This window comes from Podarcis filfolensis, assembly GCF_964270895.1.
Source record: "Podarcis filfolensis genome assembly, chromosome: 7".
Lineage (NCBI taxonomy): Eukaryota > Metazoa > Chordata > Lepidosauria > Squamata > Lacertidae > Podarcis > Podarcis filfolensis.
This window is the reverse complement of record NC_139603.1, coordinates 23,006,828-23,034,012: the sequence shown is the minus strand read 5'-3', so window position 1 is coordinate 23,034,012 and position 27,185 is coordinate 23,006,828. Positions and strand designations below refer to the sequence as shown.

General features: G+C 41.5%; 1 protein-coding gene and 1 long non-coding RNA gene across 2 annotated transcripts in view; both read left to right on the top strand.

Moving 5' to 3' along the window:
- LOC310767196 overlaps positions 1 to 27,185 on the top strand; it is a 205,775-nt gene that overhangs the window by 17,818 nt on the left and 160,772 nt on the right. The gene's annotated exons all lie outside the window — the stretch shown is intronic.
- LOC310767163 (uncharacterized protein) overlaps positions 23,053 to 27,185 on the top strand; it is a 491,354-nt gene continuing 487,221 nt past the window's right edge. Inside the window, exon 1 of the mRNA XM_083624121.1 lies at positions 23,053 to 24,256. Within this exon, the coding sequence (XP_083480247.1) occupies positions 23,412 to 23,945 (534 nt within the window). The 5' untranslated portion in view covers positions 23,053 to 23,411 and the 3' untranslated portion in view covers positions 23,946 to 24,256. The remainder of the gene's footprint in view (positions 24,257 to 27,185) is intronic.

The window sequence follows — 27,185 nt, the reverse complement described above, 5'->3', positions numbered from 1 at the left end:
TTAGGACCGTATCAACGTGTCTAAAGAGAAAGCCAACTCGTGCTTCAATGGAAAGAAACTGAGAGCACCAATCTCTCTTCTTTTCCACATGAATAAACAGCTAGAGATGAGATCACATGGGAGTTTTTGGATGGAAACAAGCCAAATCACACTTTACTCTAAAATAAGTCAATGACACATTGGTCTCCCGAGTATGCTGTTGAGTTGGCAGGAGAAGGAAGGAGTAATTCTGCCTTATACTACCTTGCACCGTGGGTTGGTGTTGTTCAGGTACACTTATAATTCATTTTCTGAGTTACCAAGAGACAAGAAAAAACTTTCCAATCATTCAGCAATTCACTGTGTTTAATGGGGATTACACCTGGGTATGTGTGTACAGTCTCTCAATTTTGCTCTATCATTTCTCACTATATGCCTAGTTCACTTGACCATCTTAAGGGGACAGTTGCTAAGGCCTTCCATTGATGGTTCAAATAATCCAAAAAAGTTTCATCCATAACTGATTTGTGATAGCTTTTCTCCTGCAGAAACAAACTGTCATAAGACTTACAAATGTCACAGAGTTTGGGCAATTATGGATTTATCCTGCACAGGCAAAACATTCAAGGAACGGTGAAGGCATTTTGATGACCGTACATGTTTTTCAGGCTACTGAGGTTCACCTAAAGCTACCTTTCAAGACAAACATAGAGATCGCTGCTTGGGCAAAACATCTGAGGAATCCCAAGGGAAGCAATATATTTTCTATAAAGATTTCTGAAACAATTTAGTGGGAACTTGGCAAATCCCTGCAACCAAGATGCTCAGCATATTCAAGAATTCACAATGGAAAGAATCGTATTGATGAAAGGTTTTATGCTGCCTTTTCTATTCAGTCCTATGAAATTGTTTTTATTATATTTGATCTGTATCTTAATGTATTTTAAAAGAGATTTTTATTGATGCAAACCACTCTTACTGGTGATGGGCCAATCAATCAATCAATCAATCAATCTGCCAGCTTGGGTGCCCTATGCTCCGCTCACAAATTTTAAATGTATAATTAATGGTGGTGTTCTTATTAGAGGTAAGCAAACTGACTTTTCTGTTGCTTATTCGGAGCTCTATGTGCCAGCTTCCTGTTTGTTTTTCCTCAATAAAATATTTAGAGAGCAAAAACAATGTGTAAACTGAGTGTCCTTTTCTCGACACACATATTTATAAAATGTTAAAAAGGATTTGCTTACTCACTGACTGTGAACTCCCTGTTCTTTGTTATATCACTGAGAAGCTTTGTTTTCTTCTTCTTCTTCTAAGTAATGAGTTCATTCATTCTTTCCCGATACAGGTATCTTCTCATCTGCAAAATCATATTATTGGAAAAAATCTGTCTGTTGAAATACTGATATTCCCTTCACCCTTTTAACCAGAGGACATTGGAAGGTTTTATATACTGCATAGTCTGGGAAATACCCCAAAATGAAGAAAATAAATAAATTTTTGCCTGGGGAGATCAGACAAAGAGACAAATCACAAATAAGTGTTTTGGGTAAACTAGGGCCACAATTTTATTTAGTAAGAATTGTGCAGGGCTTCACTAAAAACTCTCAAGCCACTTAGAGACTCAGTTTGCTTATTCATTTGCTTATTTTTACATTTATACCTCATCTCTCCTCCCAAGTTCAAGGTGGTATATTTGGCTCTCCGACTCCCGTCTTCACAACAAATTGGTGAGGTAGGTAAGTTGAAAAAGAGTGAATTGGTCCAAGGTCACCTAGAGAGCTTCGTGGCCAAGTGAGAGTTTGAACCCTGGTCTCCCAGGTCCTAGTCTAATACTCTTATCATTACACCAATAGGATATGGCAAGCTCACCTTGCTCTTGGGCTGGGGAGTAATCATGCTACTGCTCCCATTTAACAGGGTGTAGCTATACCTACACCCTATTCTTTCCTGCAGTAACCTACCCTCACTGATCTCACATAGGGGTGGAAGGAAAAAATCCTTAAATAAGAGACACGGGGGAATGATTAATGGACTTCAATGTCTGTACACTAATGCACAAAGCATGGGAAATAAACAAGATGAGCTTGAGCTCTTGGTACAGCAAACTAAATATGACATAATAGGCATCACTGAAACCTGGTGGGATAAGTCCCATGATTGGAATGTAATAATGGAGGAATACAATCTATTTCAGAGAAACAGACCAGACAAGAAAGGAGGAGGAGTGGCGTTATATGTCAGGGATGTGTATACCTGTGAAGAGATCCAAGATTTAGAACCTCAAAGCCAAAGTGAGAGCATTTGGGTCAAAATTAAGGGAGAGAAGAATAACAGTGACCTCATTGTGGGAGTTTACTATAGATCCCCAAGCCAAACGGAGGACATAGATGATGCCTTCCTGGAACAGTTGGCCAAGCATGCAAAAGGAAGGGAGACTTCAATTACCCAGATATTTGTTGGATGTCAAACTCAGCCAAGAGCATAAGTTCAAACAGATTCCTCACTGGCCTTGCAGACAAGTTCGTTGTCCAGAAAGTGGGAGAAGCAACAAGAGGAACAGCCATTTTAGATCTGGTCCTAACCAATGCAGATGACCTGGTTAGTGGGGTAGAAGTGGAAGGATCATTAGGCGCGAGTGATCATGCTCTTCTGAAGTTTACTATACAGCGGAAAGGAGCAGCCAAGCATACTAGGACTCAAATTCTTGACTTTAAGAAAGCCGACTTCATAAAACTTAGGGAAGTGCTGGGTGAGATCCCATGGACAGTAATACTAAAAGGAAAGGGAGTTCATGATGGCTGGGAGTTTGTTAAGAGGGAGATAGTAAAAGCACAACTTCAGGCAATACCAATGAGACAGAAACATGGAAGGTGCCTAAAGAAGCCAGGGTGGCTATCTAAAGAACTTTTAACTGAGTTAGGATTTAAAAAGGATGTGTACAAAAAATGGAAAAGGGGGGAAACCACCAAAGAGGAATTCAAACAAATAGCCAGCACGTGTAGACACAAAGTCAGAAAAGCTAAAGCACAGAATGAACTCAGGCTTGCTAGAGAGGTTAAAAGCAACAAAAAAGGCTTTTATGGGTATGTTCATAGCAAAAGGAAGAACAAAGAAACAGTGGGGTCACTCAGAGGAGAAGATGGTGAAATGCAAACAGGGGACACAGAAAGGGCTGAACTCCTCAATGCCTTCTTTGCCTCAGTCTTCTCCGATAAAGAAAACAATGCCCGACCTGAAGAATTTGGAGCAAATGATTCAGCAGAGGAAACACAGCCCAGAATAACTAAGGAGATAGTACAAGAATACTTGGCTAGTTTAGATGTATTCAAGTCTCCAGGGCCAGATGAACTGCATCCAAGAGTATTAAAAGAACTGGCAGATGTGATCTCAGAACCACTGGCAGTCATCTTTGAGAATTCCTGGAGAACAGGCGAAGTCCCGGAAGACTGGAGGAGGGCAAATGTTGTCCCTATTTTCAAAAAGGGGGAAAGAGAGGACCCAAATAATTACCGCCCAGTCAGTCTGACATCAGTACCAGGGAAGATTCTGGAGCAGATCATTAAGCAAACAGTCTGTGAGCACCTAGAAAGGAATGCTGTGATCACCAATAGTCAGCATGGATTTCTGAAAAATAAGTCATGTCAGACTAACCTGATCTCATTTTTTGACAGAATTACAAGCCTGGTAGATGAAGGGAACGCAGTGGATGTAGCCTACCTTGATTTCAGCAAGGCATTTGACAAGGTGCCCCATGATATTCTTGTAAAGAAGCTGGTAAAATGCGGTCTTGATTATGCTACCACTCAGTGGATTTGTAACTGGCTGACTGACCGAACCCAAAGGGTGCTCATCAATGGTTCCTCTTCATCCTGGAGAAGAGTGACTAGTGGGGTGCCACAGGGTTCTGTCTTGGGCCCGGTCTTATTCAACATCTTTATCAACGACTTGGATGATGGACTCAAGGGCATCCTGATCAAATTTGCAGATGACACCAAACTGGGAGGGGTGGCTAACACCCCAGAGGACAGGATCACACTTCAAAATGACTTTGACAGATTAGAGAACTGGGCCAAAACAAACAAGATGAATTTTAACAGGGAGAAATGCAAAGTATTTCATTTGGGCAAAAAAAAATGAGAGGCACAAATACAAGATGGGTGACACCTGTCTTGAGAGCAGTACATGTGAAAAGGATCTAGGAGTCTTGGTTGACCACAAACTTGACATGAGCCAACAGTGTGACGCGGCAGCTAAAAAATCCAATGCAATTCTGGGCTGCATCAATAGGAGTATAGCATCTAGATCAAGGGGAGTAATAGTGCCACTGTATTCTGCTCTGGTCAGACCTCACCTGGAGTACTGTGTCCAGTTCTGGGCACCACAGTTCAAGAAGGACACTGACAAACTGGAACGTGTCCAGAGGAGGGCAACCAAAATGGTTAAAGGCCTGGAAACGATGCCTTATGAGGAACGGCTAAGGGAGCTGGGCATGTTTAGCCTGGAGAAGAGGAGGTTAAGGGGTGATATGATAGCCATGTTCAAATATATAAAAGGATGTCACATAGAGGAGGGAGAAAGGTTGTTTTCTGCTGCTCCAGAGAAGCGGACACGGAGCAATGGATCCAAACTACAAGAAAGAAGATTCCACCTAAACATTAGGAAGAACGTCCTGACAGTAAGAGCTGTTCGACAGTGGAATTTGCTGCCAAGGAGTGTGGTGGAGTCTCCTTCTTTGGAGGTCTTTAAGCAGAGGCTTGACAACCATATGTCAGGAGTGCTCTGATGGTGTTTCCTGCTTGGCAGGGGGTTGGACTCGATGGCCCTTGTGGTCTCTTCCAACTCTATGATTCTATGGTTCTATGATTCTATGATTCTATGACTAGCTGAAGCCAAAAGGGATCAACTGTAAGAAGCCACAGAATACTTTTGACTTTTGGCCAGCTACGAGTTACTTGAAGGGTTGGTTGTTTTAAAGGCTTTATTTTTATTTTCAAGTTACAAATTAAGGAATTTTTTTTTTAAATAAATTTTTATTGGAGTTTTACAAAAAAGAAAAATAGGAATTCACAAAATAAGAAACCATAGGTTACAGAAAAAAGAAACACAAAAAATACAGAGAGAAAACCACAACTAATTAAGAAAAATTAAATTTAGACAAAGAAAAAATAAAACAAATCCATTTTTCCCAATGACCTCAAATTCATGTGCTTATGTTCTTGACCTCCTCACACCTCCCCCCTTTTGTATTCCCATTTAGATATTTAATTCAGCAAATTCTTACGCTTTTTCAAATATTTAAGCTTTATACCATAACATATTCTATGTCAATATTTTCAACCAATTATCAATACCTTTTTTGCATAATCTTATTAACTTTTATCACTAATTACCACTTATTACCAATCCAAGCACAGTTTTAGCATTCATTAATTTTATAGTATTTCTGAAGATAGTCTTTGAATTTCTTCCAGTCTTCTTCCACCAACTCTTCTCCCAGGTCTCGGATTCTGCCAGTCATTTCCGCCAGTTCCATATACTCCATCAGCTTCATCTGCCACTCTTCCAGGGTGGGTAGCTCTTGTGTCTTCCAATACTTTGCGATAAGAATTCTTGCTGCTGTTGTTGCATACATAAAGAAAATTCTGTCCTTCTTTGGCACCAATTGGCCCACCATGCCCAAGAGAAAGGCCTCTGGCTTCTTAAGGAATGTATATTTAAATATTTTTTTCATTTCGTTATATATCATCTCCCAGAAAGCCTTAATCTTTGGGCATGTCCACCAAAGGTGAAAGAATGTTCCTTCATTTTCTTTACACTTCCAACATTTATTGTCGGGCAAATGGTAGATTTTTGCAAGCTTGACTGGTGTCATGTACCACCTGTATATCATTTTCATAATATTCTCTCTTAGGGCATTACATGCCGTAAATTTCATACCTGTGGTCCACAACTGTTCCTAGTCAGCAAACATGATGTTATGACCAACATCTTGTGCCCATTTAATCATAGCAGATTTAACTGTTTCATCCTGCGTATTCCATTTTAGCAGCAAGTTATACATTCTTGAAAGTGTTTTAGTTTTGGGTTCTAACAACTCAGTTTCCAATTTGGATTTTTCCACCTGGAAACAAATTAAGGAATTTTGTTCCATTTTTTTTTTAAAAAAAAGCAACACATTCCTATCAAAGTTACCGGCCTACCTTTAAAAGCTAATGGTTTGTTGTTTGAAATTTAGCATTTGCCACGGATTGCTGGAAATGGAGTTTCCAAAAAAATAATAATAATTTGTGCATGATTTCTTTAATTTCTTAATAGTATTCTTGATTTCAGGGTTATAGATCACTTGCCTGTGGTGGAGGGTTCCCCTTAAATAGCAGACAAAGCCATTCCATCCAAAATTGAATGGCTGATAAGCCTTCCTCAGATCTGGCCTGTTAATTCATTTCCTGATCCACATGACCATTCCTGTATGATTTTATAAAATCTCTCGGTTGAATATTTTAATCAATTTCAGCAAAACAAAAAACAAAAAACAGTTCTTTGAAATGATAGGAAACTGCTGTCTAAGCTTGAGCTGATATGTTTATATAGGAGCAGAATAAAATGCATGTGTGAATTCACCACCAAGGGTTTTATGCAGTAGGTAATTTTGGTTTCCTGGTAGAAAAGTGCTTGGCAAGAGCTGAGCTCCAGTAAAGCAAAAGAAGAAGCAGTCTTTCTTCAGAGTCAAAGAAAAATGAATTTGCTTTGCTGTTTCTCTCCAAATCTATTTTCGTCCCTTTGCAGCCTAAGAATGTCTATCCCCCAAGACCAAATAACAAATGAACTGTAGCAGAGATCAACCTCTTATGTGCAATATAGCCAAAAGAAAATTGGATCTCTTCAGTCCTGACACTTTGCATTCTTTGTAAAATGGTACCCTACAGCAACAGCAGGTAGAAAGATTGACCCATCTACTGCCTCTTTTTATCTGCCCGCCCCCTGCCCCTCAATTCGGTTCATATACAAACATTTTTTAAAGTGCCCTTATTTGCAACATTTGAACCCTTCCACCTGTCCTCCATCCAGCCAAACCAGATTTTGCTCTATTTGAATTTTCAACTTGAAGTTGAATGGAAAAGGGGATGGGAAATCCAATTGGCTGACTACCACTTATGACTACAGTTCATCCAGGGCGAGGTTCTGCACCAAGTAGGGACTGAGATTGGGGGCGGTGGGGCTTTGTATGCGTTGCGAGCTTAAAATGCTGAAATGTTGTTTTCCCTCACTGCATTTCAAGTCACGTTGGCATGGTGTTGTATACATCAGTAAGGTTTGATGATTTTCTAAGTCACCAGCTGTGAACAGAGGGGAGCAGGGATACAGTGGCGTAGCTTGGGGGTCTGGGGGCCATGACCTCAGGCACAAAATGTTGAGGGGGTGCAACCAGGGGAAAAATGTTTATCAAAATTCATTTGGCAGTATAAAAACCCAAGAATCAAACACAAACTCCTAATTGATAAAATATATATAGAGAGAGGTGGACTGGCATTACCTGATTTAAATTTATATTACGATGCGGTCTGCCTAAACTGGCTAAAAGATTGGATTGTGCTAAAAGATGGAGATTTGCTGGACTTAGAAGGATTTAATAATCACTACGGATGACATGCTTATTTGGTGGATGAAAAAGGGAAAGTGCACAGGGGATTTATGAACCATGTTATAAGAAAATCACTATACAAAACATGGGTAAAATATAAGAATCTTCTGGAACCGAAAACACCACGGTGGGCTTCTCCTTTAGAAGCAATTACAATAAAAAAGAAAAATATGGAAATAGGTTGGGCCACATATAAGGATTTGACAAAGGAAAAGGATAATAAATTGATATTAAAAGACTAAGGGGAAATCAAACAACACCTGGCAGGCAGGATCCAGTATCACCAATGGCATGAAGTGTTCAGGGCAGATAAGAAAAAAGGTTTTTTAAAAGAACCTTCATTATTGGATAAAGCATTGTTACAGAATAACATCAAAGTAATATCTAAAACTTACAATACATTATTGGAGTGGGCGGTTAAAGATGAACAGGTCAAGGAGGCAATGACCAGGTGGGAAAACAATCAATTTATCAGCATGGGAAGAATTATGGGGAAAGAATTGGAAATTTACAGCCTGCAAAGCACTACGGGAAAATGTAATCAAGATGTTTTATAGATGCTACTTAACACCTGCCAAAATAGCTAAAATGTATAAAACAAAAGCAAACCTGTGTTGGAGGTGTGGTAAATCAGAAGGGACACTTAAAAATATCTGGTGAACCTGTGAAAAAAATCAACAGCTTCTGGAATATAGTATATGATGAACTTTAAAAAAATGTTTAAATATAACTTTGTGAAAAATACAGAAGCTTTCCTATTAGGAATAACAGACACAGGGATAGCAAATGAAGATTGGAAAATATTCCTTTATGCCACAGGGACGGTGAGATCCTTAATTGCCAGAAATTGGGAAAAAGAATTTGTGCCAACAAAAAAGGAATGGCAGGATAAATTATTAGATTATATTGAACTGGCCAGATTAACAGAGACAATTAGGAGTTTAATTTTGATAATTAAATTGTCAATGGTGGTGGGTTTGTTTGTATGTATGAGTTGTTGTGGACTATGTTGTAAATAAATAAAATAAATAATAATAACCAGGGGATCCTTGTCCCGCTCCGGCACAGCGCAAACTGGCACTCATCTCTGCGGCATCAGAAGGATTTGGCCACCAAGGACTGCATCGGCTGGCCTGGCTCCCCCCAACCCCAAGCAGGCAGGCAGGCAGGTGGTGCAGCAAGGCCCCACTTGGCTCTCATGGGGAGGTGCTTGCCTGCCTCGGGTGCCGCAACCCAAGCTACGTCACTGCACGGATGCACCCTCCCAAGAACCCCTATTCATAAAGCTGTCATCTGCACATGTGCAGCCATCCATCCATATTCAATAGTTGTCTCAACTGTACACAGCTTGGCATAACTGCAAAGAGAATGTGCCTGAAGTTTTCAATTCAGTTGGAAGCTGCTTTGAGGGAAAGCACATCAAAGGGTAGTATAGCTCAAAAAAAAAACATTTGGGATTGTGGCTAACTTTCTATGCACACAGCTTCAGAAACCTGCAGGGGGAGCACGCCCGGTGCAGAGCAAACTATCACATATGCACAGCCAGATATATATATATATATATATATATATATATATATATATATATTTAATAATTGTCCAGTAGCACTTTAGAGACCAACTAAGTTTGTTCTGGGTGTAAGCTTTCATGTGTATCTGAAGAAGTGTGCATGCACACAAAAGCTTATACCCAGAACAAACTTTGTTGGTTTCTAAGGTGCTACTGGACAACATATATATATACTGTGTCAAACCAACGCAGCTACCAGCCAGAAATATGTAATTCATATTTTATTCAATAGAGGTCTGCAAGGCTGCTTAAATATGCCAGAGTAAGGAATATCAATTTGTGAGGCAGCAACGGAGTGGCGTTATGGAGAATAATGGAAATGGCCCTATTTAAGACCATGTTCCAGGAACATTGCCTCACCTCTTCAAGAATGTTCAAGATTTGTTGACCAGGTCCAAGGAGCACAGATAGAAGCCACTCATAAATCATGAAGGCAAACCTGTTTAGGGAAGTTTTTAACGTTCAATGTTTTATTGTGTTTTTAATATTCTTTTGGGAGCCACCCGGAGTGGCTGGGAAAACCCAGCCAGATGGGCGGGGTATAAATAATAAATGTGAAGAAGAAGAAGAAGAAGAAGAAGAAGAAGAAGAAGAAGAAGAAGAAGGCGGCATTGGATACCCCTCCTTGATGTTGTCATATATGCAACATAATATGGCACAATTCTGAGGTGGCAAAATAGACTAAAGCACTTTAGACTGCCAGGCTGGGGGTGTGTGCATCACATTGCTTCCTTCTATATAATCCCCCCCCCCCAAAAAAATGAGTTGGATCCAGTCCACCCATTCTGATAGTGTAAGGCTCCATCAGCAGGAGTGAAGCTTGGCTCCAACCCAATGACTCCTCCTTGGAGGTATAAATCAGGCATAGCTGAGAAGAGGCTCAGCTAAAACTTACATTTCCAACACACTCATTTTTATTTATAAATTACTTTCACAGGAGTTGCCTTCAAAAAAAGGGACCTTCTGCCCCACCTGCAGTCTGAAATAGTGCAGTCCACCTCCTCACAATTCTACTGCCTCATTTTGCTGCCTGTATAGACCGGGCTTTTGTTTCTCTAAACCTTGCCTGACATTTTGACTCAACTGAGACTACGTTAGCTTGCTACAGGAAAGCTTATCGCATCCCCACTCCAAGATAATGTGGAATGTTTTCAAAACTTTGGAGGAACAATGGTAGCTTCTCATGGTAAAGCATCAAGAATAAGTACTTAAGTAAAGAGATGAAATATCTTTGACCTTCACTATGCATTTCATTAGCAGTAGAAGATACTCAGGTCAAATGGCTTTTCATTTCAAAGCAGCGGGTCATGCCAAACATAAAACGCACATTGGTGTAGAGAGACACATTTTATGGATGAGCTCTTTTCTTTGATGTACTGTTTGAAAGTCACACTTGCTTCCAGATAAAAATAAAATAATCACCCTTATTACTATAGAACAATCTTCTTTTTTAAAAGTTCTCTCTTTTCCCGAGTTTATTTTATCTTTCCATGCCATGCATTTTAATGCTACCCATAATTTGAAAATAAGACTTAGATTTAATAGTAGTGTAGTTGCTTTAAAGAGTCTTAAGCACTTCACCAACATCATCTTGGCATGTTTTACAACATTCCTGTAAGTTAAAGCGGTACAGTGGTACCTCGGGTTAAGTACTTAATTCGTTCCAGAAGTCCTTTCTTAACCTGAAACAGTTCTTAACCTGAACCAACACTTTAGCTAATGGGGCCTCCCGCTGCCACCGCGCCACCGGAGCACAATTTCTGTTCTCATCCTGAAGCAAAGTTCTTAACCCAAGGTTCTATTTCTGGGTTAGCACAGTCTGTAACCTGAAGCGTATGTAACCCGAAGGATATGTAACCCGAGGTACCACTGTATTGCTGTCCCCATTTCACAGATGAGTGGACTGAAGCTGTGTGGCAAAAGCTCTCTTCAGATATTTGATATGAGAGTGAATATATGAAGAGAAACCAGTGCATAGACTCCACCTTTGCCACCAGGTTCATTGCCCTCCACAAGTTGAAGGGCAGATCTCTGGAGTGGGGAGCCTGCAGTACCTGTGCATGTTCTCCTTGATTTACCAGGGTTGTGGCATGCCTACAGTGGCCGGCTCCTTCTTCTCCTCCTGGTGCAGAGGGGAAGGTGGGTTGAAGCAGCCTCCCACCGGTGATGGTGCCAAGAGGAAGTGGAGGAAGAGCTGCCACCCACTCAGCTTCACTGTTGTCATGTTCGACTCCATCATCAGCTCCTCACAACGTATTGACATCCCACACATAGGATGTCATGACATGTGCAACAATACACATGCAACAGCAGGACGTCACAACACCATGAGTGTAATGTCCCCCACTCCCTCATCACCCTCACAAGTTGGCATCTCTGCTCCTGGTGGACCTATGTTGGCAAGGAGCTCCATAGGTAGCTGGTAAAGGTCAGCTGAACCTTAGACGCATGTAGGACCACACAAAAAATGACCCATCAGAAGACCTCCATGATTGAGGCACAGCATGAAGAGTCAAGATGATTAGGGCTTTGTGAATTGCAACAAGAACCTTGTGGACTAATTATACTTACCGTATTTTTCGCCCTATAGGACGCACTTTTTCCCCTCCAAAAATGAAGGGGAAATGTGTGTGCATCCTATGAGGCGAATGCAGGCTTCAGGCAGATATCCGCAAGCCTGGGGAACTCCCGCCGGGCTCCCTAGGCTTGCGGATAGCAGCCTGTTCTGGGGGCTGGGGTTGGGGGAAGCTCGGGCTTCCCCTGCCCCAGCCCCGCACCTGGGGGGGGAAATGGAATTTTTTTTCCTTATTCCCCCCCCCAAAAAAAACTAGGTGCGTCCTATATGCCGGTGCGTTCTATAGGGCGAAAAATACGGTACTTTGCCAAACCTTTATTAGGCATCACATGTATAGGCCATCATAAAACATCCATATATAAAAATTTTAAATATATGCAAATAAACAGTCATGTACAATATGTAACAACAAGGATTTTCATTGGAATTTCTTCCCGCTAAATAGTGCCATTCACCACTTTGAGAGATACTATTGACAAAAACTCAGCTACCCTTGCAGTTACTTCCAGGTTACTGTCAGACAGCTAGAATCTGATGTTTTCATTGTGCCGTGATGTTAGACTACCCCAAAAACGGGATAGCATGTGTTTGTGTAGCTGGTTGTAAATGGACAGTAGAAAAGAATATGTCCTACAGTTTCTGGCACATTCAAAGAACACCCACAATGTCTATAATTTCCGGGGATGTTTGAATATCTGCCCTTGACAAAAGCCGAAGGGAAAAGGTTTAGTCGGACTAACATAAAGGCCCTGCATTGGTCTGGAATTACCAGTTTTGAGATATGTGACCCTGTTATCTGTTGTATTTAAAACATAGAACTTGGGCGAGCAAATTTTATTTACAGCTGATTCGATGTTTTGTTTTTCAATGTCCCTTAATCTGGTTTGAATATTGCGACAAATATATTGCTCACTTGAATTATACAAGAGTTCCAAGTCAATGCGAATAGATTTTGCTATGTGAGAGTTGGAACCATCTGGATTTATAAGAGTCCTTAAGAGAGCAAACTTGAAGGCTGGCAACGAAAATGGCAATGAAACCAGCATTTTATAGTGCTAGCCCAAACCCAGTATTTCATTGTGTGTATACCTAGTTTTGCACACAGAACTGCACACGTCTCATACTTGATTAAACTTGGGAGCCCCAGTTATGTCTCAAGAAACTTGAGTGTATCTTATCTAAACCACTATTATATGCTTGTATCCATATTGGGATCCCAAAAAGTAGCTGGGATGACACTTTAGCTTGAAAAATCTGAATAGCAACTGGTATAAATTGGTTACCTTCCTGAAAATAAAAGTGAACTACTGCTAAAGAGGTACACTTTGTCTGTTTTATAGCACTTGTGTGATGGTTTGACCAACCTAAGTTGCTCTGGAATAAAATTCTGATATATCTGTGCATCTTTACCTGCTGGACTAATTATAACGATGTTACACTTGAACTTTAAAATTAAATAACAAAGCAGTACAATTCAACTAGTACAAAACCATTTCCAAAGCTGCAGCAATATAATAGCTAGATGGACAATTGATCCAATCCAACAGGGCTGTCTTATGGTCTTATGTTTTTATGAGCCACTCAGTTTACTCCAGTGACTAGAGTTTAGTCACAGAATTCTAGAGGCAGATCAATAAAAAGATGGTTGTACTCCATTAACAAAAAAGACTTTAACATGTAAGAGATGGAAAGCTGGGAAGAAAAGAAAAAACTTGTAGATCAAGTTAAACAGAAAGGGTTTGTGGAGCAGGTATTGATCTGTTTAGACTATGAGAAAACAGATTTAAGAATGTAACTGAACAGTGTGAATTCTCTCAATGTATCACAATTAAAGAAACACCTGCATTAAATCACTTTTGAGCTGATTTGCTGTGAAAATGTACACATCATTCAGCGACCCTCAAAAAAGCCAACAAGCCACAGGTGTGCATCATAAGATCACATGTGTGGATATAATTCTGAAGAATGTGGCTATTGTTCTCAGTCTATAGTGCACCTATTCCAAAATTTGGCTGTGCATCTATGAGCTACTTCGTTATAGTTGGATGTGCACCAAAGCAAAGGTAATTGCTTTGTGAGGAAAAAATAGAGAGAAATGGAGGTAAACAAATATATTTATAACCAACTTTTAAAACTCATTAAAACCAGTTTAGAGAAGCAGGTGAACAAACAACTATTACTTGTTTCCTAGGGAAATAACAGAAATGAGCTTCTAATAGAAGCTACCTGAAGAAGAAACAGTGAAAGAGACCTTTGTTGCACCAGATGTTGCTTATCTACAACTCCTGCCACCCTTGTCCATTGGCCCTTCTTACTGGGGCTGATTGGAGTTGTAGTTCAGTAACATCTAGAAACATCTAGAAAAAGTAGTGATATATGGAAGTGAGAGCTGGACCATCAAGAAGGCTGATCGCCGAAGAATTGATGCTTTTGAATTATGGTGCTGGAGGAGACTCTTGAGAGTCCCATGGACTGCAAGAAGATCAAACCTATCCATTCTTAAGGAAATCAGCCCTGAGTGCTCACTGGAAGGACAGATCATGAAGTTGAGTCTCCAATACTTTGGCCACTTCATGAGAAGAGAAGACTCCCTGGAAAAGACCCTGATGTTGGGAAAGATGGAGGGCACAAGGAGAAGGGGACGACAGAGGACGAGATGGTTGGACAGTGTTCTTGAAGCTACAAACATGAGCCTGACCAAACTGTAGGAGGCAGTGGAAGACAGGAGTGCCTGGCGTGCTCTGGTCCATGGGGTCACGAAGAGTCGGACACGACTAAACGACTAAACAACAATAACAACAACATCTAGAAGGTCAAAGATTCCCCACACTCACATTAGAGGTTGGATGAAAAACCTCTGGCCAGTAAGATATTGGGGGACTTTGTAAAAAGCCTTACTGAAATCAAGATATACTACAGCCACAGCATTCCCCTGATCGACTAAGCTTGTAACTCTATAAAAAGAGAGAGAGAGAGAGAAATGAGATTCGTCTAGCATGACTCGTTTTTGAGAGACCACTGCTGGGTCTTAGCAATCACATCATCTTTTTCTATCTTTCTCTGACTGTTTAATGATCTATTCTAGGACTTCTTCTGATATTCACATCAAGTTGACCCTTAATGGAGAATGGTCAGTTATGTCTCTCCCTGGTGCTCCAGATTACTCCCAAAGAATGCTTGACATTCTGTACAACCGTGGCATTCATTGCTTATTCAAGGGTCAACTATGGCCTAGTCCTGCAGAAAATAGATTTCAGAAAACGAGAGTTTTGCTATGGAACACAGTAACATGCAAGATTGTGCCAAGGTCACTCATATTGTATACATGAAACAGTGTGTGCTGATGCTATACCAGTGCTTATCACCACCACATTGTTGTATTTTTTATGTAAACAGAATATTTTGATTTATTTACCAACATAAGGAGCACAAATGAGGTTGGAGTGAGTTGGGATTAAGGAAAAGAGTTCCTCAATAACCAGGGACTCATTCTGTCTTTCTTGTCTCACTTCAGTATAATTTACCAAGTAAACAGAACTATGGTGTCACTTTGAATAGAGAACTTCTGGACAGATTTTATAACACACAACAAGGGTTGTGTCCCTACTCTAGCATACTGTACTGGATTTTGTAAAAGGATAACCCTGTTGATTCAGATAGTTTCTTCGTAACGCCTTTGTTAAGCAGCTATTATTACCTTTGGGGAGAAGCTTGATATTCCCAACTGCATGAATTTTGAGCAGAACTTATTTTGCTCCCTGTGGCATCCATTTTGTGTGGAGGCTTGATGTGGAACATGCTGCCCGCAAAGAGAGCAACATTTTCCCACTCTCTCCCCCCCCACCTTGTCCCCAAAGAGTATGTGGCTTTTTGTTTTGTATGGAGGAGTGAAACCAGCATATACTCTATACACAGTGCGAAAGATAATGCGATTTTCATGCTGACCTTCTAATGAGATGTTTTTGATGTCTTGCTGTTTCCTGTAGAAGCAAATGGGTTGCGGCTCAGAGAATTCGCATTGTTAATGGGACTGTGTGTTATCTGCTGACCACAGAAAAAGGGGTTAATGTAAGACCATTTTAACTGCATGCATAAAAGCTGGTTTTATGACCCCCATAAACACTGCTAATCACAGTGAAGTGATCAGTGACTTTCAGCTCATTTTGATCTCCTTAGTGCATCTCGGAAATAATACTGAAACACTTCAAGTCTTCCCCCCACAGCTTGCAAACAAAAGGATGGCAGTGGTAGATTTCAGGAAACCTGAATGCTGATGGAAATATTGGGTGCAGGAAAGCAGCATTCACCAATAAAATATTCCACATATCTGCAGATCAATTTCAAGTTTTACTTTTTGAGATTCATAGCTCTATCCTCAGCATGTTAACTCAGAAACAGATTCAATTGATTTCAGTTGGGCTTAATTGATTTCAGTTGGGTTTACATTCAAGGATGCATGTTTAGGATTGCAGATTAAGGGCCAATTCCTGTCACCTTTTGCTCATGTACAATACGTATTGCATCTGGGAATATGGTAAGCCTACATTTGTCCTATGCACCCAACTACCAATTGACCTATAATTGGTTAAATGTCCATCTGGATTGGGTAAAACCAGTACTTGTCAATGTTTTCTGGCCTGGATGCACCATTAACTCCAAACTGCATTTGGGGACCCAAATATTTGTATGGAGATAGTGCTGCTGTTGCGACCTGTCTTATTTTTAATTTTTTTACAATATTTTTAAAATTTTCATTATAACAAACATCACATATAAACATTGAAAGGAAAATATTTTTTAAAAAGAAAACAATAAAAACTTCATAATACTGTTTAAACATTCAATAAAATATCCAAATGTGGGATTTCTCAAAATCCCTTGACTTCCCTCTACACCATCCCTTGGTTCCATTATTTCATGGCTACTTCATGCATGTCCAAATTATATTATCCATCTAATTGTATCCAATTCTTTCTTTTATCATAATAATGCAAATGTTTCTTAGAATCCTGCTGATGTATCAACTTGTATATAATGCTTTGAAATATATGCATTAAAAACTTCCCATTCATTTTTGAATTTGTTATTGTCCTGGTTTCTGAGTTTCTCTGTTAATTTAGCCATTTCTGCATATTCAATTAACTTAATTTGCCAACCTTTTTTCATAGGAATCCTTTCCTCTTTCCAGCATTGGGCTATCAATACTCATTCGGCTGAAGTCGCACACATGAAAAGATTTATATATTTTTTTGGTATCTCCTTTCCTATAATTCCTAATAAAAAGGCTTCAGGCTTTTTAACAAAAGTTATTTCAAACATTTTTTTCAGTTCATTGTATATCATTTCCCCAAAGTGTTTTTTTTTTATAACTACATCGCCACCACATATGACAAAATGTACCTTCTGCTTTTTACACTTCCAGCATTTTCTCTCTCTTGATTCATACAAATGTACTGTTGTGACCTGTCTTAGATCAGGCCAGGGCCTGGTAGTGGTGCCCAACCCAGCAGCTGAAGACATAAGAAGGTGTCATATTCCAAGTCAGAGCATTTGTTCATGTTGCTCAGTATTATCTACAATGATTAGCAGAGGCTCTCCAAGATTTCAATCAGAGATTGTAGCCACCCCTACCTGAGACTTTGTGTATTCCAAATAATTGTCCTACCATTGAGCCATGGTCCTTGCTTCAAAGACCAATGGGTAAATGACTGTCTGAATGTAAGGTGACACTACCAGATAAATAGTTCATAATCTCTCTGGATACAATACAGACATCTCTCAGTAGTGAACTATACATTTGGGGAAAGTGAATGTTGAGTGTTTGTTGCATCCATATATAAAGTGGGACTGTGGAGTGCATGAGGAAAAGGAATAATAGAATACAAAGTTGGAAGGGATCCTGAGGGCCATCTAATCCAATGCGAGAGCCAGTGTGGTGTAGTGCTTAAGAGTGGTAGTCTCGTAATCTGGGGAACCAGGTTCGCGTCTCCGCTCCACCACATGCAGCTGCTGGGTGACCTTGGGCCAGTCACACTTCTTTGAAGTCTCTCAGGCCCACTCACCTCACAGAGTGTTTGTTGTGGGGGAGGAAGGGAAAGGAGAATGTTAGCCGCTTTGAGACTCCTGAAGGGGAGTGAAAGGCGGGATATCAAATCCAAACTCCTTCTTCTTCTTCTGCTTCTTCTTCTGCCCTGTAATGCAGGAATCTCATGTAAAGCATACATGACAGAAGACCACCCAACCTCTGCTTAAACCAGGTCTGTCAATTCAATATATTTTTAATTAACGAGTTTCCCCATTTCAAAGATCCCTGGAAGCCTGGAATAACAACATTTTAAAATACATCCACAAGTTGCTCCATTTCTTTTCCCTTTCAAAGCTTATTGTCAAAATGAAAGAAAGAAAAGCTTGAACACAGGGTTGTGTGCAGTATACGGAAAAAGCTCTGAAGTAAATAATAAAGAGGAACTAAATATAGCTCTAATTACTTTGTTAAATTAAGTCAGTCTCTAGGTTCATGGGGATTTTAAAAAAATAATAATAATCTGGAGCTGGATAGACTTGAAGGACTGAATTATAACTGGTTGATTCTTCAGAAATGTGCTATGCCAAAAAGAGGTCAGAAGAAGAATTTGCTGAATACATCCTGACTTGTTATAGGATTTCTGAGAAAAGCCTTTACCTGGCGCACTAGCATAGTGACTGCATACAACATCAAAATTACTCATTTTTTTCTTATCCTTCCACCCATTGCTTCCTCCAGATTATTTTCAATCAATTCCACCTTCGCCTGCTTTCTCCTTGACCATTGTTGTTATCTGGTGACTCACCGAGAGCCACAATTTTCAAGAGAGAGATGTGGAGGGGGGACATTTGCAAGGAAGAATAGCCTTAAATGGACCAGATTTGGTACACAGGGTATCAGTTTGGACTGATGAATTCCAGGTGCTAAGTCATTGTATTTGTCTTCGTTCTCCAAGAATAACTACAAAACATCACATGATCACCTTGGGATCAATACACATGATAGATGAGAAACCTGTCTTAGATCATCCATCATCCATCTGCCCCACCCCCTACAAGCATCCATTTTACATATAACACATTGATGACTTTAAAAAATACCATTTACATTTTATGCCCATTGTGCAGACCCTTTGAACATACTGTGATCAAAACACAGATGTTGGTGGTAGTCTCAGGTCTTGATGGGCTTCACAAAACCTCTGGGCTTTCCCCCCAAAATGGCGGTGTCTCAGCGGACCACGAAGTAAGTTCATTCATTTCAAATCAGAGAATGGAAAAGGGCCCGAAACTCTGGCAGTGTTTACTTTGGCTTTTTCATTCCTTCTCCTTGGAGTTCTTACTTCTGTGGAGCAAACTAGATTTTTAAATAAAATAAAATAAAAAAGGCACAGGTAATGGTGCATTCAGTTGGCAATATGCCCCTGTCAGAAAAAGGGTTCAGTCTTTTTGCCATGCTACTTCCGCAATGAATAATAACCCATATCCCTCTGTTGCTATTTAATACATGAAGACAATCGTACAGGGAGATGATTTAAGTTTGTAACCTCTGAGGATGAGCTTTTCACCTGCTCTACTCTCCTGCCTGGGACCTTTCTAAGGTCTTCTGCCAGGACAGTGGCAGTTTGACTCTCTGGAAGACGAGGCCATGGACCGGGCACAGTCCACCACAGCTCGCCTCTCTAAGTGGCTCCCTAAAGTGAAAGTGGTAAGATCACTGGCCAACTACTTGATAGACTTGACGGAGCCCAATTTGAGAAGAGTGTTTACCATGGCCCGTTTCCATTCTATACCCACGGCCTTCTTGCAGGGGATTTACTTTAAGACCCCCATTACTCAGCGTTTATGTCCATGCACAATGAATGAAGTAGAGGACTTCATACATTTCTTTTTCTGCTGCCCTATTTATGAGCTAATAAGAACTAAGCTCCTCCTCTTGATCCCGCCCACCATCACATCTAAGGAAGACTGTTTGAAATCGCTTCTTGTGGATGGAAATCCCCAAATTTCACGTGGGGTGGCAATCTTTATAGTGCAGGCTTTGAAACTCAGGGCTACACTGACTGGGTAGTATGTCCCAGACCTGGACCTGTTTTAATTCTTTGTATTACCTTTTTAACCTAATGTGCCGAGCCTATTTTGGGGCCATTATATGTTTTATATACATCTGCATTTTAGATTCCCGGCGCTGGCAATCTAAATTTTTACATTATTGTTTTAGGGTAATTTAAATGTCACAATGCCAGTAATATCGTTTGAATCTTGTTAGGTTGCTTCTCTCTAGCATTTCTTGTCTTATCCTGCTATGGCTGTATGCTAATGCAATAAAGGTTTGATGATGATGACTCTCTGGAGAAGGGGTAGCTAACTCCATGTTTGTTGACCTGAACCATCAATTTTGGTGGCGTCAGCAAAAAAAGATTAATTTTTTAAGAAAACTAGACACAGTACTGGGGTGGGGGGTGCCTGTTGCCTTCTCCCTTTGGGAGAAGAAGCAGTAACTTCTGCCCAGCTCATCTGCACAGATCAGCTAGACATGGTGACATTTGTACCTGTTTTTGTGTGTGCATGAAAGTGTGTGTGGTATCGCTTTGGAATCTGACCCCTGGTAGACCAGCCAAGGGTGATTGTGGCCTTTGGTTCAGAAAGGTTATCCACTCTTACTCTAGGGTGCTTACTTCTCCCTTTATTGAATTTTTCATTTAGTGGAAGGAGGAAACTGGTTTTTGCTTTTAGTGTCACCAAACTGTGGTAACTTTGAAATCTGGAGAGACAAGTGATATCCCGTATGCTATAGGACTTTCAATAAGACACGTCGGAGACCAGATCTGGGTTTACACACCTTTCATGTCACATATATTTCATATAGTCAAGTATACATTAATATAAGGTTACCAGATTTTTTTCAATTAATCCGGGGACACTTTTCAACTTCAATGGATTTTGTATGGGGACCGATTTGTAAATCCGGGGACTGTCCCTGGGAAATGGGGACGTCTGGTAACCTTACATTAATACATTGGTACCAAGAGGTTCAAACACTTGTGCATTCACACAAATACTCACACAAGGCCCTTCATGTGGGTTGATCAAACCTCACGCAAGAGCTGTGGGTGTCGGGTTGTAGCACTGGTCCCGGCGACACTGAGGGCAGGTAGAGTGTCCTTTTTATAGTCTTCTTCCTCCTTTGACATCCATGGGTTGGCTTGTTGAAGGACGGAGTCTCCACTATTCTTTTCCTGTTCGCCTTCTGGACCATAGTCACCTTTGCTATTGTACCTCAGAAATACATACAACGTGTTTCAGGCCTTTATCATCCATACGTGGCCCACTGCCAGTTCCTCCTTGTCTTTGTTCTTTTCAGAGGATAGTTATTACTGTTGTTCATTGCCAGTTCCGTCCTGTTTTTATCAGGGGATTTTTGCGTTCAGTAAGCAAAACCAATGTTCTTTTGGACACAGTTATGCATTCTTCCTTGATAAAACCAGTTTCTCGCTTTGCCTGCCAGCATATCATGCTTTGTGAATTCGCCATCTTCTTTGGACCTAACATTCACACATGACATACATGACATTAGGAAGGCTATGTTTAGTTTTAGGGGTTTTAGCAAACTACTTTTGCTCAGAGTAGACCCAGGACTCATCTACAGTGGTACCTCGCAAGACAAATGCCTCGTAAGATGAAAAACTCGCAAGACGAAAGAGTTTTTCGTTTTTTGAGTTGCTTCGCAAGACGAATTTCTCTATGGGCTTGCTTCGCAAGATGAAAACGTCTTGCAAGTTTGTTTCCTTTTTCGTAAAACCGTTAATACCCAGGGTGCATTGCTTGAAGAGGTGCAGTTGCGACTTGACTTTGAGGAGCAACTCATAGCATGCGGTGTGGTAGCCTTTTTTGAGGTTTTTGAAGACTTTGGTGATTTTTGAAGCTTTTCCAAAACTTCTTTTGCAGCCATTTGGTAAGTTAAACTTTTTTAAAAAATTTGGGGGGTTCTGGATTTTGGGTTGGGGTGTTTGGAATTCAAGGACTTGGTGTTGGGGAGGGGTTTGCAAGAATCTGGAAGCTTGTGTGTTTTTTTCTGCATTTTTATGATTTTTTGTGACCATTGGGCCACTCTGCTGTTGTTAAAAAAAAGATTTCTGGGTTTGAATTTCTGTGTGTTGGGTAGCTGGGGGAATAGTTGGGGAGGGGTTTGCAAGAATCTGGAAGCTTGTGTGTTTTTCCCCTGCATTTTAATGGTTTTTTGTGACCATTGGGCCACTCTGCTGTTGTTAAAAAAAAGATTTCTGGGTTTGAATTTCTGTGCGGTGGGTGGCTGGGGGAATAGTTGGGGAGGGCTTTGCAAGAATCTGGAAGCTTGTGTGTTTTCTAGGAGGTTTGGTGCTTTTGAATTTTTTGGATGTGAAGCACTGATTATTTTTGGGGGGGGTTGCGAAGGTAGGAGCTGTGCTGCCATGGGACCCAAGAAGACTGCTGCTGCAGAGGCCGGCGAGAGGAAGAAGGAGAAGGTTACGCTGGAAATGAAGAAGGAGATCATCCGGAAGCACGATGGTGGAATGCGTGTGACAGACCTCGCCAGGGAGTACAGGAGGAATCCATCGACCATCGGGACCATCCTGAAGATGAGGGAAAAGATCCTTGCGACTGATGCAGCCAAGGGAGTCACCAGGATCGTGAAGAACCGCCCAGCTGTTCTGGAGGAGGTGGAGAAGTTGCTGCTCATCTGGTTAGAAGAGAAGCAGCGTGCAGGGGACACAGTGACTGAGGCCGTCATTTGTGAGAAGGCCAAGGCCTTGCACGCAGACCTCGTCCGGCAACAGCCAGGAACCTCAGGCGAGCCAGAAGTCTTCAAGGCAAGCAGAGGCTGGTTTGACCGGTTCAAGACAAGATCTGGAATCCACAGCGCGGTCAGGCATGGAGAGGCTGCCAGTTCTGATGTTCCTGCAGCTGAAGACTTTGCAGTGGAGTTCCTGGAGGTTGTGAAGACGGAGGGCTACATTCCACAGCAGGTCTTCAACTGCGACGAGACCGGGCTGTTTTGGAAGAGGATGCCCAAAAGGACTTTCATCACTCAGGAGGAGGCCAAGTTGCCTGGCCACAAGCCCATGAAGGACCGTCTGACCCTGCTCTTCTGTGCCAATGCAAGCGGTGACCTGAAGATCAAGCCCCTGCTGGTGTACCACTCGGAGAACCCATGGGCCTTCAAGAAACACAAGGTTGACAAGGAGCAGCTGAGTGTCATCTGGCGATCCAACAGTAAGGCTTGGGTCACACGTGTGCTGTTTGTGGACTGGGTCAATCTTGCTTTTGGCCCTGCTGTCAAACAGTACCTGCTGGACAACGATCTGCTGCTGAAGGCTTTGCTTCTGATGGACAATGCTCCTGCTCATCCTAAAGGCCTTGAGGAGGACTTGTTGGAGGAGTTCAGCTTCATCAGCATCATGTTCCTGCCGCCTAACACCACGCCACTGCTCCAGCCGATGGATCAGCAGCTCATCGCCAATTTCAAAAAACTCTACACCAAGGAGCTTTTCAGGTGATGCTTCGAGGTGACTGATTGCACCAACATCACCCTGCGGGAATTCTGGAAGGACCACTTTGAAATCGTCACCTGCTTGAAGATGATCACCACAGCCTGGAACGGGATCAGCCAGAGAAATTTGAATTGCGCTTGGCGCAGCCTGTGGCCGGACTGTGTGGCACCAAGTGACTCTGATGTACCAGAGTCAACAGTGGTGCAGGACATTGTTTCCTTGGGGAGGACCATGGGCCTGGAGGTCACAGAGGAGGACGTCAGTGAGCTGGTGGAGGAGCACGACCACGAGCTGACCACCCAGGAGCTGGTCGAACTGCAGGCAGAGGCTGCGCAGGAGCAGGCCTCGCTGGAAGAGGAGGAAGCAACTGAGGAACAGCTGTCCTCCAAAGAACTGAGGGACATTTGCCTGAAGTGGAAAGATGTGCAGGCTTTTGCACAGCGGCACCACCCTGACAAGGACCTGACACATGACCTTGCGAACACTTTTGATACAAGGGTCATCTCGTCTTTCAGGGAGGTGTTGAAAAGGCGGATGAAGCAGCAGACCATGGACAGGTTCTTCAGCAAGAAGCGAAGAGTGGAAGAGGAACCTTCTTCGAGTTGTCCCCCAGAGTCTTAGAAAATGTACTGTACACTTTGGTGATTTTTAAATGTTTTTCTGTCATGTTTAGAAACTTAAATTATTGTTCCTTCAATTTTTGAAATGCTCTTTACAGTATGTGTGACTTTCAAGAGCACTTAATAAACTCTTTTTGTACCAAATTTCGCTTTGTTTGGACTTTTTTTGACCATAGGAACGCATTAATTGATTTTCAATGCATTCCTATGGGAATCCGTGCTTCGCAAGACGAAAAATTCGCTAGACGAAAAAACTCGCGGAACGAATTAATTTCGTCTTGCGAGGCACCACTGTATATTAGTACAGAAAAAGTGTTTTGTATTGTGTTATAAGACTGTGACACCAAGTGGTGTTGTGGAGTCCTGTCTTTCGCCAATGTGAATTCGCACGATTAGGTTTACAACACTTTTTTGATGTGTCTAGATCCAGCCTCACTGAAATTAATGCATACCCTCCAACATTTCTTTGCTGAAAATAGGGACGCCCTATTCCATAACAATATTGAGGATGTTAATTTTATTATTTATGTACCGCCCATTTGACTGGGTTGCCCCAGCCACTAAGGGTGGCTTCCAACAACATCTGAAGGGTCTCATATTGGGAAAGGCTGACATTCATTCGGCAGATCACAAGCCATGCTGTCCTGTGCTTATAGGATCACTCTGAAACAGACACTTACAAATGAGAGGTGAAAGGTAATTATTACTTCCCGGCAAAAAAAAACCAAAGTCAAACTCCACCAACCGCCTCCCCTTTTGTGCAACCTCCTCGACTCAGTTAGGGCAGCAGAGTCAGATGGTCTCGGTAGTTAGCTCCAGGGGAGTGCTTTGTAGTTTTGTCTCCTTTAATTACTCCAGTAGCAGTTCAATGATTTCGCAAATGGAAAAGGCTTTTTTGTCTTGCTAATCTTCCCCGAGATAACTGGCCGTATCATCTTCCTCAGTCTGTTTACCTTCCGCGGCAAGTGCGTGTCAGAGACCTCATGCATGAATTGGGCGATGCTTTCCCCTTTGAATCCAAACAAAGGACCTTATAGAGGGTGAGGTACAGGGGAACTGAACTTGCTCCATTGTGCGGTGCCCTAACCCAGTAACACTGGCCTACAGAAATATAAGAGAGAAGGGAAGAAAGGGGAAATCAATAGGCATTTTAAGATTTCATTGTTGGTTCCTTTGCTGCCTTAATTTGTTGTTGTTCCTGTGCTTTATCTTCCAGCTGTACATTAGACATCCATTCACTAGAGTACTTCTCACACTCTTTGGTTTGAGAGCATCTGGTCAATTCTACTGACAAGCAATGATGCTATTGGTGTATTCTGATCTTATGCTAGTCCCGCAGAAGTGTGGATACTGCCTTAAAACAAGCAGTCTTTTTTCTTTTTTCTTTTTTTGCTGTCTTTGAAGCAGTCTCTCCCTTCCTTTTCTTGATATATATTTTTATTTGCTTTGTCATATCATAAACACAAAGATAAGGTTTATAAGAGTCAAAAAAGGAGTAAGTTACGTTTCTACTAATATTCATTTATATATGTCTTAAAGGTAAAGATAATGGTACCCCTAACCATTAGGTCCAGTCGCGGATGACTGGGGTTGCGGCGCTCATCTTGCTCTATAGGCCGAGGGAGACGGCGTTTGACCGCAGACAGCTTCTGGGTCATGTGGCCAGCATGACTAAGCTGCTTCTGGCGAACCAGAGCAGTGCATGGAAATGCCGTTTACCTTCCCGCCAGAGCGGTACCTATTTATCCACTAGCACTTTGACGTGCTTTCGAACTGCTAGGTGGGCAGGAGCTGGGACCGAACAACAGGAGCTCACCCCGTCATGGGGACTCGAATCGCCGGCCTTCTGATCAGCAAGCCCTAGGCTCTGTGGTTTAGACCACAGCGCCAGCCGTGTCCATAAATGACTTAGATTTATGTTATTTTTCTTTTTTTATTATCCTGTATATGACTACAACACAGTCTCCCCCCTCCTTTAAAGACCTCTCCAAGGTTAACACAAACACAAAGTTCAAGCAATAAAATACAAGTCACAAAGGGTTTAACAGCAACAGCATGGCTGTTTTAATCAGAGTAGACCCAATGAAATGACGAACTTAAATCCAATAACAGCTCCTCCAAGTGTTCCTATTTTCCAGGGACAGTCCCTATTTTCATTGGAGAAATGTTGGAGAGTATGGTAGAACACTCCTATTTTCATCAATGAAATGCTGGAGAGTATGGAGTTATGTGACCCCTGAGCCAAGGAGATAAGTACAGTGGTACCTTGCAAGACGAAATTAATTCGTTCCGCGAGTCTTTCCGTCTTGCGAGTTTTTTGTCTTGCGAACCACGGTCAAGTCGCAACTGCACCTCTTCAAGCGGTTTTAAGAAAAAGGAAACAAACTCGCAAGACATTTCGTCTTGCGAAGCAAGCCCATAGGGAAATTTGTTTTGTGAAGCAACTCAAAAAACGAAAAACTCTTTCGTCTTGCGAGTTTTTCGTCTTCCGAGGCATTCGTCTTGCGAGGTACCACTGTACCCATGCAACCTTTATAAGACATCTGAAGGCAGTCCTATATAGGGAAGTTTTTTAATGTTTAATGTTTTATTATGGATTATGGAAGCAGCCCAGAGTGGCTGGGGCAACCCTGTCAGATGGGCGGGGTAAAAATATTAGTGTTGTTGTTGTTGTTGTTGTTTAGGACAGCCCTATTTTCATCAGAGAAATCTTGCAATTTATGGGCTTTGGCATGTAGCACAGGATCCAATCCTAATGTAGAATGCACTTATGAATCAATTTGTGCACACATCCACATTCATGCACACCACAGAAACTGATCACCACAGAAAAAAGTGGGGAAGAAGGCAATCACACAAAAGCTCATCTGAGTGCATATTTATGCCACCTAGTGCAATAAATAGTCTTACATTATTTTAACCACTTTGATGTTCTACTTTGATGTTTTAACAATCAAGCAGTTTCTCCCAGTTTCTCATTTTTCCAATTTTCCACAACAGTTTGCATTAAAAAAAAAAAAATCCACATGAAAGATCCATTTGAAGATATGATAGCTATCTTCAAATATGTTAAGGACTGTCACATGGAAGAGGGAGCAGGCTTGTTTTCTGCTGCTCTGGAGGGTAGGACTCGAACCAATCGTTCAAGTTATAAGAAAGGAGATTCCGACTAAACATTTGGAAAAACTTTCTGACTGTAAGAGCTAGTAGGCAGTGGAATGGATTCCCACTTGAGGTGGTG